The sequence below is a fragment of the Oryctolagus cuniculus genome, chromosome 17, assembly GCF_051225735.1.
Source record: "Oryctolagus cuniculus isolate XC-2025 breed Fujian yellow rabbit chromosome 17, ASM5122573v1, whole genome shotgun sequence".
NCBI lineage: Eukaryota > Metazoa > Chordata > Mammalia > Lagomorpha > Leporidae > Oryctolagus > Oryctolagus cuniculus.
The window spans coordinates 42,004,000-42,017,500 of record NC_142883.1 but is presented as its reverse complement, the minus strand read 5'-3'; the positions used below and the strand labels follow the sequence as shown (position 1 = coordinate 42,017,500).

General features: G+C 44.7%; 1 protein-coding gene across 2 annotated transcripts in view; it reads left to right on the top strand.

Moving 5' to 3' along the window:
* ATAD5 (ATPase family AAA domain containing 5) overlaps nucleotides 1–13,501 on the top strand; it is a 66,833-nt gene that overhangs the window by 8,062 nt on the left and 45,270 nt on the right. The window contains exons 2-5 of one of the 2 annotated variants that reach the window (XM_008271059.5): nucleotides 1–867; nucleotides 1,042–1,865; nucleotides 4,657–4,765; nucleotides 9,998–10,162. The exon at nucleotides 1–867 is cut by the window's left edge and continues 36 nt beyond it. In XM_008271059.5, coding sequence (XP_008269281.3) covers nucleotides 1–867; nucleotides 1,042–1,865; nucleotides 4,657–4,765; nucleotides 9,998–10,162 — 1,965 coding nt within the window. Of the gene's footprint in view, nucleotides 1,866–4,656; nucleotides 4,766–9,997; nucleotides 10,163–13,501 lie in introns of both variants that reach the window. The other variant, XM_008271058.5, reaches the window with a different exon arrangement.

Genomic DNA, 13,501 nt, shown 5'->3' with positions numbered 1-13,501 from the left:
TCCTGCAAAACAATTACAAAATATTTATCACCAATAGGGAAGACTGGAGACAGAGTTTTCTCGCCACCAAAGTCTAGTAATATTATGAACTATTTTAGAAGGACTTCACCCACAAATGAGAAAACACAGTCAGCGAAAGAGTGCAAGATAAAGTCATCTGCACCATTGCCTGTCGATAGTAGCAAAGACTGTAGGACACCTTTGGAAGTGTTCTCACATATAGAATTTAAGAAGAAAGGAAAGAGGGTTAATCTGTCTCATCAGCTAAATAATATTAAAATTGAAAATGAATCTCCAATTGAAATTAATAGTGATGACAGCAAGGAAGACTCTAGTTTAAATGAGTTTGAGGAATGTAACACTTCTGTCTTACTTCAGAAGAAACACGTCGAGGTACTTGCAGAAAGCATTCAAGATAGCAAAAACCAGTCAAGTATCATGACTTCCAAAAAAAATTCTAAGAAAGTAAATCCTAAACAAGGAACCACAAAAAATGATTTCAAGAGGTTGAGAAAAAGGAAGCACAGAGATATAATAGATCTGTCAGAAAGTTTGCCCTTGGCAGAGGAACAAAATCTGCTTAAAAAGGATGGTGAAGATAGCAAACAGGTAATGCCTTCCCTTGCTGATGAACTCAGGAGTACTACAGATGAAGCACACTTGAGAGAGAATGTAAATGAACCAGACCAGTTAAATGATAACACAATAACTGTCTCATATGAAGAGTTTTTAAAAAGTCACAAGGAGAATACAGTGGAACAGATACCGGATTCTACAATGCCAATTTGTGTCCCTTCTGAAACTGATGAAGAAATAGTCAAAAGCAGTGATGTAAGAGAATCGGAAGGCTGTGACAGTTCCCCACAGGTACGCTTTAAGACAGTTACTGTTCTTGCACAAGTTCACCCTGCTCCCCCCAAAAAGACAGGGAAAATACCCCTAATTTTTTTGAAACAAAAGCAATTTGAAGTAGAAAATAGTCTTTCTGATCCTGAGAATGAACAGACAATTCAAAAAAGAAAATCTAATGTTGTTATACAGGAGGAAGAATTAGAATTGGCAGTGCTGGAAGCTGGAAGTTCTGAAGCTGTGAAACCGAAATGCACTCCGGAAGAAAGACAGCAGTTTATGAAAGCGTTTAGGCAGCCAACATCAGATGCACTTAAAAATGGAGTCAAAAAATCTTCTGATAAGCAGAAGGACCTCAATGAAAAATCTTTAAGTGAGGAAGGAAGAGATAATAATTCTAAAAAAATGGAAAATCCTGATAGTCAAATGATTTCAAATAATGGCAGTTCACAATCACATACTAGTAAAGGAAGTTTTCCTAAGGAGAACAGTAAAAAGCTAAAGCAAAAGGGTAAGAAAACATTAGATACTGGGGCTCCTCCAGGTGAAAACAAGGAGATAAATGCTCAACAGCAAGAAACAGTCTTTTCCTTTAAAAACATACAAAATCAAAATAGGCTTAGAATGAGCTTAAGACAAAAGAAAACGGAGGTCTTCAAAAGTAGCACGTCGATTAACAGTGAAAGTCTTGGTTGTGAAAGTCCAGCAAGTGATGACCCTCTGTGTAAGAATAGCAAATCAAGGAGAACCAGCACACCAGTTAAAGATAAGGTTACACCTTCTAAAGCTGAACCTGAAGACAGCCTGGTAAATGTTTCCACACCCAAATCAACCAGAAGATCTTTGAGAAATAGCACTCCTACTGCCGTGACTGTTGGAGGAGCTGACTCTGAAGGTGTACAAGGTGACAGTCCGCTAAAGGCTTCTACGCCCAAAGCAGCCAGCTTGATGGAGAAGCACAGCATCTATACAGCGGAATTAATAACAATACCCTCTGATTCAGAGAGCCCTATCAGGTAAAGTTTTGTGGTTTTACTTCTAAAATTCTAGTATTCTGTGTGTAGTATTAGCTAGAAGGAAACTACTTCAAATATTGGAGGATATTCTTATTAGTAAACAACTAGTTTATAAGGAGAAAGGCTTTCAAAATATTTATTATTTTCCACACTTAATTAATTTTTAAGGATTTGTGTATTTGAAATGAACATTTGAGAGATTTCTTCCTTCTGCTGGTTCAAACCCGAAAGGCTGCAATGGCCAGGGCTGGGCCAGGCAAAACTGGAGCAGAGAACTCCTTTCAGGTCTCCCACATGGAAACCAGAGCACAGAACTCTATTCAGGTCTCCCACATGGATGGTAGAGGCCCAAGTACTTGGGCCATCTTCCCCCACTTTTTTTTTTTTTTTTTTTTTTTGACAAGCAGAGTGGACAGTGAGAGAGAGAGACAGAGAGAAAGGTCTTCCTTTGCCGTTGGTTCACCCTCCAATGGCCGCCGCGGCCGGCGCGCTGCGGCCGGCGCACCGCGCTGATCCGATGGCAGGAGCCAGGACCCAGGTGCTTTTCCAGGGCCCAAGCACCTGGACCATCCTCCACTGCACTCCCTGGCCACAGCAGAGAGCTGGCCTGGAAGAGGGGCAACCGGGACAGAATCCGGCGCCCCAACCGGGACTAGAACCCGGTGTGCCGGCGCCGCAAGGCGGAGGATTAGCCTAGTGAGCCGCGGCGCCGGCCTTCCCCTACTTTTACCAGGTACATCAACTGGGCCTTGAATCCATGCCCATGTGGCATGCCAGCATTGCAGACTGTGGCTTAACCTACTTTGCCACAATGCCAGCGCCTTCACATTTATTTGAAAGTCAGGCACAATTTCAGAGGAGTTCTCGATATATTCTAGGTGAGTTCTAAACTCTTCTTCACAGTTGCTAACCATGGAGAAGTATCCTTGAGATATGAATTATGTGCCTTTGACAGATTAAAAATAAATCACAGGCTGGCACCGTGGCTCACTTGGCTAATCCTATGCCTGCGGCGCCAGCTCCTTGAGTTCTAGTCCCTGTTGCTCCTCTTCCAGTTCAGTTCTCTGCTGTGGCCCGGGAGGGCAAAGCAGGATAGCCCAATTGCTTGGGTCCCTGCACCTGCATGGGAGACCGGGAGGAAGTACCTGGCTCCTGGCTTCGTGTCGGCATAGCGCCGTCCGAAGCGGCCATTGAGGGAGTAAACCAACAGAAGAAAGACCTTTCTCTCTGTCTCTCTCTCACTGTCTATAACTCTCTCTCTCTCTCTCACCGTCTAACTCTGCCTGGCAAAAATTAAAAAGATCACAGAATGTTATTTCATTTTGTTAAAGAGTTTTTTTTTTAAACATTTATTCGAGAGGCAGAGTTACAGAGGGGCAGAAAGAGAGAAGTCTTACACCCGCTGGTTCACTCCCCAGATGGCTGCAACAGCCACTGCACCGATCCAGTCAGGAGCCAGGAGTTTCTTCCCAGTTTCCCATGCAGGTGCAGGGTCCAAGGACTTTGGCCATCTTCCGCTGCTTTCCCAGGCCATAGCAGAGAGCTGTATTGGAAGTGGAGCAACCAGGACTCGAACCAGTACCCATATGGGATGCCAGCACAGCAGGCAGCAGCTTTACCCACTATGCCACAGTGCTGGCCCCCATAGAATGTTATTTCTTGGGTAAACAGATCCACTTGCTATGAAGAACATACTTGCATTCTGGTGTGTGTTTTTTTTTTTTTTTTTTTTTTTTTTAAGATTTACTTATTTATATGAAAGGCAGAGTTAGAGAGAGAGAGAGAGAGAGGTCTTCCACCTACTGGTTCGCTACCAAATGGCTACAACGGCTGGAGCTGGTTCATTCTGAAGCCAGGAGCCTGGAGCTTCCTTCAGGTCCACTGTGCAGGTGCAAAGACAGGGACTCACACCATCCCCTACTGTTTTCTCAGACAATACAAGCAAGCTGGATTGGAAGTGGAGCAGCTGGGAGTCAAACTGGTGCCCATATGGATGGGCTTTACCCACTACGCCATTGTGCTGGCCCCTAAGATTTATTTATTTTTTTGAAGAAGAGAGGAGAAACAGAGAGATCCTTCATCTGTTGGTTCACTCCCTAAATGGTCACAATGGCCGGAGCTGAGCTGATCCAAAGTCAGGGGCCAGGAACTTCTTACAGGTCTCCCACGTGGGAGCAGGGGCCCAAGATCTTGGGCCGTCCAACACTACTTTCCCAGGCATGTTAGCAGACAGACGGACTAGAAGTAGAGCAGCCAGGACCCAAACCAGCACCCATATTGGGTGCCGACACTGCAGATGGCAGCTAAACTGCTGCGAGAGACAGAGTGAAAGATCTTTCTTCCTTTGGTTCACCCCCTAAATGGCTGCTACAGCCAGCATGCTGTGCCAAACTGAAGCCAGGAGCCAGGTGCTTCTCCTGGTCTCCCATGTGGGTGCAGGGCCCAAGCACTTGGCCCATCCTCCACTGCACTCCCGGGCCACAGCAGAGAGCTGGACTGGAAGAAGAGCTACCAGGACAGAACTGGCATCCCAACCAGGACTAGAACCCGGGGTGCTGGCACAGGTGGAGGAGGATTAGCCTAGTGAGCCGCGGCACCGGCCAGAAAGAGTATTATTTCCAAAGGAAATAATAATAAAGTTTGTCTTATTTTTGAAACTGATAGGAGTTATTTTATTAGTGCTTTTTTGGAGCAGTCTAGAGATTGAAATCCTGCTTGGTTCTTTTCTATATTTAACTGGAATCTGTATACATTATAATTAATGTTTCTGACTACCTTATCTCTTTTTCAGGATGAAGTTCACCAGAATTAGTACTCCCAAAAAGTCTAAGAAAAAATCTAAGAAAAAATCTAAGAAATCTGAAGCAACTGATGGAGATTTTACTTCTCAGGCTAGAAAGGTAATTAAAACATTAGTCCTGTAAGTGTACTCTAGTCATAGTTTCTTTCTTTTTTTTGAAGATGTATTTATTTGAAAGGCAGAGTTACAGAGAGGTGGAGTCAGTTAATTAAAATAGTTAAATAGTTAATTAAAAACAACCCACACTTCTATTGGAAGTAATAAGCCAAAAGACTGACAGATTCCATATATTAGTTAACTGCCTACAACCATCTATTGTTATTTTCACTGTTATCACATTCTTCTTGTTAGTGTATTATCAGGATATCTTATTGTGACATGAGAGCAGTTGAAAAGAATATAGTTTACTTATAAAAAGCTTTGTAAATGAATGTTATGTTCCAAGATTTTTTCCTGAGGTTGCCTTTCTCAATTTGAGTTTCTCTAATGAATTACCGTAGACTGGGTGGCTTAAATAACAGAAAGGTTTTTCTCATTGTTGTGGAGACCGGGGAGTCCAAGATCCAGGCGCTTGCAGATCTGAGGTCTAGTGAGGGCACCTTTCCTGGCGTTAGATGGCTGTTTGCACTGTCACACGGTGAGGAGCAAATACAGAGAGGGCTCTACCCTCCTGACCCAACTGCTCCCCAGAGACCCCACTTCCACATACCGTGAAGGTGGCGGTTAGGATTTCTTTTGTTTTTGTAATGTTTATTTTTTATTTTCATGAACTTGAAAGGCAGAGCAAAAGAAAGAAAGGGAGAGATTGGGAGATCTCTTATTTGCTGGTTCACCCCCCAGATGTCTGGAATAACTAAGTGGGCCATGTGGAAACCAGGAGCCCAGAACCCCAACCACCTCTCCCACAAGGGTGGCAAGGTCCCAAGCACTTGACCCACCATCCACTACCTCCCAGGATGCACTAGCAGGAAGCTGGAACAGAAGTGGAATAGCCAGGACTAGAACCACCATTCCGATACTGGATGCTGGCCCCCCAAGCAGTTGCCCTGCCTGCTGCTGCACCTCACCACCCACCTCTAGGGTTTCAACCTGTGAATTTTAGGGGCCGCATTAAGTCATGCCTATAGGTCATGATTGAATTTTTTTGTGTATAGGTTAGGTGCTTAGAACCTGAGTTCCTCAGCCTTGGTGGTCTTATTTTGGGCTGGGTAATTCTTTGTTGTAGGAGGCTGTCCTGTGTTTTATGTAGAATGTTTAACAGCAATTCTGGCCTCTATCCATAACATGCTAGCAGCTCCCCAGTTCCTCTAGCTGTGACAACCAAAAATGTGTCCAGAAATCACTAAATATCCCCTGGAGGGAAAAAACAATCACCACTTACTTGAAATATTGTTGCTCTAAAGGGAGAGATTATGATACATGAGAATAGTTTAGTTTCTTTTCTATAAATTAAGCTGATTGTGTCCACCATGGGAGGACTAGATTCTCTCCAGGGTGAGTAGGTATGTGTGTTTAGCTTGAACTGCCATAATGACTGCTGAAGTAATTGAGATCTTGGGTGAAAACTGCTTTTTTTTTTTTTTGACTAAGCACATTCTAGGCACTTCACTGAGTACTCACTTAGTACTCTTTTGAAGTAAGTGTTCTTTAACCCTGTTTTAGAGATGGATAAACCTGTAGTTCATTCATGTGTTGAGAAAACCTGTGGTTTTCCAGAGTCACAGAACTATAAGTTGTTGGAAAGATGGTTCTTAGCCTATTGGAAAGTATTCTAGGGTCTGGCATTGTGGCATAGCAAGTTAAGCCACAGCCTGCAGCACTAGCATTCCATATGGGTGCCTGTTTGAGTCCCAGCTACTCTACTTCCAGTCCAGCTCCCCCTGCCACCCACATGGGAGAAGCTTCTGATTCCTGGCTTTGGGCTGGCATCACCCCAGCCGTTGTAGCCATTTGGGGACTGAACCAACAGGTGGAATATCTCTTTCTCTATGTCTGTCTCTCCCTCTCTTCATAACTCAGCAGCTCTGCATTTCAGCTGAAATAAATAAGTCTTTAGGAAAAAAAAGTATTCTAGGGACTGGCATTGTGGCATGATGGGTTAAGCAGCAACCTGCAATGCCAGTCTCCCATACAGGCACCAGTTGAAGTCTTGGCTATTAAACTTCCCATCCAGTTCCCTAGTGCCAGGGAATGCAGCCAAAGATGGCTCAAGTGCTTGGGCCCCTGCACCCAAGTGGGAGACCCAGATCAAGTTCTTGCCTCGTGGCTTTGCCTTGGCCCAGTTGTTTTTTTTTTTATTTATTTATTTTTTCTTTTTTGACAGGCAGAGTGGACAGTGAGAGAGACAGAGAGAAAGGTCTTCCTTTGTCGTTGGTTCACCCTCCAATGGCCGCCGCGGCTGGCGCGCTGTGGCCGGCACACCGCGCTGATCCGAATGCAGGAGCCAGGTGCTTTTCCTGGTCTCCCATGGGGTGCAGGGCCCAAGCACTTGGGCCATCCTCCACTGCACTCCCTGGCCACAGCAGAGGGCTGGCCTGGAAGAGGGGCAACCGGGACAGAATCCGGCGCCCCGACCGGGACTAGAACCCGGTGTGCTGGCGCCGCAAGGCAGAGGATTAGCCTAGTGAGCCACGGCGCCAGCCCGGCTTGGCCCAGTTGTGACAGACACAAATATCTTCCATCTGCTGGTTCATTCTGTGGCTGTTCCAGGCTGAAGAAGCGTGGAGTCGGGAACTCCATTCTGGTCTCCCACAAGGCTAGAAGGGACGCGAGTACTTGAGTCATCATCTGCTGCTTCCCAGGCATGTTAACAGGGAGCTGACTGGGAAGCCGAGAAGCTAGGACTCAAATTGGCACTCTAGTGGGTTACTGGTGTCTGAAGCTGCAGCTTAACCTATTGTGACACAATGACCACCCCATTATCCTTTTTAAAAGGGATCATCTAATATAAACTGTTGTGCATCTTACTGTATATGTGTGTTTAATCCCAACGTAAAAACCTGTGGAATTCAGAATATAGGAAGCACATTCTCTAGAAGATAATATTTAAACGCACAAAGTTACATTGTCATCAGTGGCAGAGCCAGACCTGAAAACCAGACTTTATTCTTGTTTTTTTTGTTTGTTTTTTGATACCATTAACACACTCAACCATGTCAAAGGCTTCCCCCTCAAGTACAAGTAGTCTTCTTTATACTCTTAAACTCCTATACTGTATTGTTAATGTATCTTTTATGTATCCTTTTCTGTATGTTTCTCTCTCTTAACACACACACCAACACCAAGTCCTCCCTCAGTATCTGTGGGGATGGGAGGGGTTGATTCTAGGATCCCCAGCTGATAGCGAAAATCCCTTACTATATATTTGCATATAGCCTATGCAATCTTACCCTATACTTATAGTCATCTCTAGACTACTTCTAACACCTAATACAATGTAAGTAGTTTGAGAATTTATTGTTTAGAGAATATTGATTTTAAAAGGAAGTCTACATATTCAGTATACATTTTTTTCCTGAATATTTTCAATTCATAGTTGGTTAAATCCATGAGGTAGAGTCCACAGATACAAAGGACTGGCAGTCCCTATATGTATGTATGATGTATATATGCAGACAGTAGTACACACAGTATAATGTGTATTTTATTATTATAATATATGTATCTCCTCAGACTTTCCTGTCAAACATAAGTTTCTTGATGCCAATATCCATGTTTGTTTGTTTGTTTGTTTGTTTTTGACAGGCAGAGTTAGACAGTGAGAGAAAGAGACAGAGAGAGTTATAGACAGTGAGAGAGAGAGACAGAGAGAAAGGTCTTCCTTCCGTTGGTTCACTCCCCTCATGGCCGCTATGGCCAGCTATGGCTGGCGTTGCGCCGATCCGAAGCCAGGAGCCCAGTGCTTCCTCTTGGTCTCCCATGCTGGTGCAGGGCCCAAGGACCTGGGCCATCCTCCACTGCCTTCCCGGGCTACAGCAGAGAGCTGGACTGGAAGAAGAGCACTGGGACTAGTACCCGGCGCCCCAACCGGGACTAGAACCCAGGGTGCCGGCGCTGCAGATGGAGGATTAGCCAAGTGAGCCATGGCGCCCCATGTGTTTTTATATATATATTTATTTATTTATTTAAATATTTATTTATTTATTTGAAAGCATTACACAGAGAGAGGAGTGGCAGACAGAGAGAGGTCTTCCATCTGATGGTTCACTCCCCAATTGGCTGCAACAGTTGGAACTGTGCTGATCCAAAGCCAGGAGCCAGGAACTTCTTCCGGTTCTCCCACAAGGGTGCAGGGGCCCAAGGAATTGGGCCATCTTCTACTGTTTTCCCAGGCCATAGCAGAAATCTGGATTGGAAGTGGATCAGCTGGGACTCGAACCAGAGCCCATATGGGATGCTGGCACTTTAGACCAGGGTGTTAACCTGGTGCTCCCCAGCGCCTGTCCCCTCCAGATCTTCCTGTGTAGGTGCAGGGGCCCAAGGACTTGGGCCATCTTCTACTGATTTCCCAGGCCATAGCAGAGAGCTGGATGGGAAGCGGAGCAGCCGGGATTTGAACCAGTGCACATATGGGGTGTGAGTGTCCCAGGCGGAGGTTTAACCTGCCGTGCCACAGTGCCAGCCCCCATGTGTCATATTTTGTCCTTTACAGTATCCTACCTCAACCTGCATACAAAAGTCTGGGGAACTTTGTATTTTGTGACTGAAATAAAGAAATAGACATCCATGAAGATGGCTGGGAAAACAAATTCTAATCTACATTGTAGACATCCTTTTGGGTGATACATGTAAATGTATTTATCTAGGCAATTTCAAGTAAGAAAGGTAGGGGCTGGTGTTGCAGATTAAACTACTGCTTATGAAGACAACACCCCGTATCAAAGTGCAGGCTCAAGACCTGACTTTCTGCTGCCATCCAGCTTCCTGATAATGGGTCTGGAAAAGCAATGAAGGATGGCCCAAGTAATTAGGCCCCTGGCACCCATGGGGGTACCCACATGGAGTTCCAGATTCCTGGCTTTGACTTAGCCTGGCCCTGGGCATTGTGGCCAACTAGGGAATGAACAAGAAGACGGAAAATGTGTCTCTCCCTCTCTGTCATTCTACCTTTCAAATAAATAAATCTTACCCCCAAACCCTAAAACCCTTAAGAAAAAATAAGGCATCTAAACACATTTTAACTTAAGGTCTATGGTAAGATTCAAATAACCATTTCTTTGTTGATTGATGTGATTTGTAGCTATATACCTTTTCTATTATGTATTTCTTTTTTTCTGTTATTAAATATAAAATTTTGCCTGTGTTCTAAATTATACGTCAAATTTTTACCTAGGCAAGCAGTGCTTCAAAAAATATATCCAAAGCCAAACAATTGGTTGAAAAAGCAAAAGCTTTACACATCAATCGGACAAAGGCAGCCGAAGAAAGTGTGACACCATTAAGGCGTTCCTCTAGACATCAGCCAGTTCCTGATAGGAAAGCATTGTCAGAGACAGACGTGAGTATTACAAGCATCTGTTGGTATAAATTCCGTCCTGTGTCACTGTTTAGAGTTGCGGAAAGAAATCATTATAAAGACAGAAGGTAGCATTGTGTGAGAGCCTTGATGTGATAAGGAAAATACCTTTTTTTTTTTTTTTTTTTTTTTTTTTGACAGGCAGAGTGGACAGTGAGAGAGAGAGACAGAGAGAGAAAGGTCTTCCTTTGCCGTTGGATCACCCTCCAATGGCCGCCGCTGCAGCCGGCGCACCGCGCTGATCCGATGGCAGGAGCCAGGATCCAGGTGCTTTTCCTGGTCTCCCATGGGGTGCAGGGCCCAAGCACCTGGGCCATCCTCCACTGCACTCCCTGGCCATAGCAGAGAGCTGGCCTGGAAGAGGGGCAACCGGGACAGAATCCGGCGCCCCAACCGGGACTAGAACCCGGTGTGCCGGCGCCGCAAGGTGGAGGATTAGCCTATTGAGCCACGGCGCCGGCTCGAAAATACCTTTTTTTAGCTCTGCTTTAACAGCCCTTGGCTCCCTGCTGCTTTCACAATATAGTCTGGTTCATGTAGTCACTCCAGATCCTTCACAGACTGAGCTGGCTCTTCCCTTTCCTCAGCCCAACTCTTCTTTCTAGTCACACTAAGCTATTCGTTTCTCTCCATGTGTGCAGTTTTCACATTATTGTTTCAGCCTGAAATGCATATTCCGGGTACTCTGTTCTACCTGAGGAATTCTTACTCAAACTAACTCTTATATAACTTCATTCCACATGCTTTTTCATTGACAGTATTTTTTTTTTTTTAAGAAGTATTCACAGCCGGCGCCGCGGCTCACTAAGCTAATCCTCCGCCTTGTGGTGCTGGCACACTGGGTTCTAGTCCCAGTCGGGGCACCGGATTCTGTCCCGGTTGCCCCTCTTCCAGGCCAGCTCTCTGCTGTGGCCAGGGAGTGCAGTGGAGGATGGCCCAAGTGCTTGGGCCCTGCACCCCACGGGAGACCAGGAAAAGTACCTGGCTCCTGCCATCGCATTAGCGTGGTGCGGCGGCCGCGGCGGCCATTGGAGGGTGAACCAACGGCAAAGGAAGACCTTTCTCTCTGTCTCTCTCTCTCACTGTCCACTCTGCCTGTCAAAAAAAAAAAAAAAAAAAAAAAAGAAGAAGAAGTATTCACTCATTTAAAAGAGTTACAGAGTAAGAGGGGGAGAGAGAGAGAATCAATCTTCCATCCACTGGTTCACTCCCCAGGTGACCACAAAGGCCAGGGTAGGGCCAGGCTATAGCCAGAAGCCAGAAGCTTCCTCTAAGTCTCCCACTAGGTGGCAGGGACCTAAACACTTGGGCCATCTTCCACCACTTTTGTCAGGCCATCAGCAGGCAGCTGGATTGGAAGTGGAGCAGCCAGGACTAAATTGGAGCCTCTCTGGGATGCCGGCATTGCAAGTGGCACCTTAACCTCAGCCCCAGCATCCTCTTTTTTACAATATAGCAGTATTGGGGGCTGGTGCTGTGGCATAGTAGACCAGGCCTCTGCCTGTGGCACCAGAATCCTGTATGGGCACTGGTTCATGTCCCTGCAGCTCCTCTTCCAATCTAGCTGTCTCCTTATGGCCTGGGAAAGCAGTACAAGATGGCACCCACGTGTGAGACCTGTAAGAAGCTCCTGGCTCCTGGCTTCAGAGAGGCTCAGCTTCAGCCATTGTGGCGGTTTCGGGCATACCAATGGGTGGAAGAACTTTGTCTCTCCTTCTCTCTGTAACTCTACCTCTGAAATAAAGAAATTCTTTACAAAAATATGTGTAGTATAATTGACATACAGTTTGTCTACCATACAGTTCACTATTTAAAGTGTTTAATTCAGTGGATTTTAATATATTCAGGGTTGTGCATCCATCATCATAATCAATTTTAGAGTATTTTTATTTCCCTAAAGAGACCTCTTCCCATTAGCTGTCACCTCCCAAAATCCTTATGCCCCTAGCCCTAGCTATTAATCTGGTTTCTGTCTCTCTAGATCTGCCTATTCTGGACATTTCATATAAATGATATTAGGTGACATGTCATCCTTTGTGTCTTTTTTTATTTAGCATTGTTTTAACAATTCATTTTGTAGCCTTAAAATTTTATTTCTTTTTATTGCCCAATAAAATCCCATTGTGTATATAATATTTGTACCACATTTTATTTACCCACTCATTAGTTGATGGACATTTGGGCTTTTACTTTCTGCCTATTATAAATAATTCCATAAACTTTCACTAGTTCCTATTGAAAACCCTCAAACAGTTTCCTTCCCTGTTTATACTTCACTGTGATTTTTTTTATACTTAAGTTGCTGATGCTCTTACTACATGGTATCATAACTGGTTAAACTGTCAATTCATGTACTAGCTCTCCCTCTGTCTCCTAAACCCTGAGGTTATGTTTGAGATGAATTCATGAGTCTTACTTGTGTGTTTCCAGTGCATTCTGTATTGCCTCATACGCGATAGATGCTCAGTAAATGTATGCTGACTATGGGAAGATTACAGACTTTTTTCTAATAAATTTCTAGGATGTGTAATTTTTTAAAAAATGAGAGAGAAATCTTTCATCTGCTGGTTAACTCCTGAAGTTGCCACACCAGCCAGAGCCAGACCAGTTCAAAGCTAGGAAGGAGCTTTCCCCAAGTCAGCTTCATCCAGGTCTCCTACTGGGGCCATCTTCCACTACTTTTCCAGGCACATGAGCAGGAAGTTGGATCCAGAGTGAAGCAACCGGTACTCACACTGATGCCCATATGAATGCTGGTGTTGCAGGTGGAGGCTTAACCCACTGTACCACAACCCCAGCCCCTAGAATGTGTAATTCTAAAAAAGGGATAGCCAGAATTTTGATAGCTTAGACATGTTGATTCTTTTATTTAGAATATGATCTGTTTGTTGCTTCTTTAAAAAAGAAAACCCATGGTCATAATAAGCCTACTCTTTGATATTATATGAGATTATATGGGAGCCAGCTCTGAGACGTAGTAGGTTAAGTCTCTGTTTATGGCTCCAGCATCCCATATGGGTGCTGTTTCGAGTCCACTTCCTATCCAGCTCTCTGCTAATGGCATGGGAAAACAGTGGAAGATGGCCCAAGTGGTCATCAGGATGCCCCAAGTGGCTCCTGACTTCAGATTGGCTCAGCTCTGGCTGTTGCAGCCATTTGAGAATTGAACCCTTGAATGGAAGAGCTTTCTCTCTGGGTCTCTCTCTGTGTGTAACTCTGCCTCTCAAAGAAATTATATGATTTTAAGCATAGGCTGCTACCATTCTATCATGTATTTTCTGATTCAGTCAGAAGGTATCTGATGGGGGAGATATATGGAGC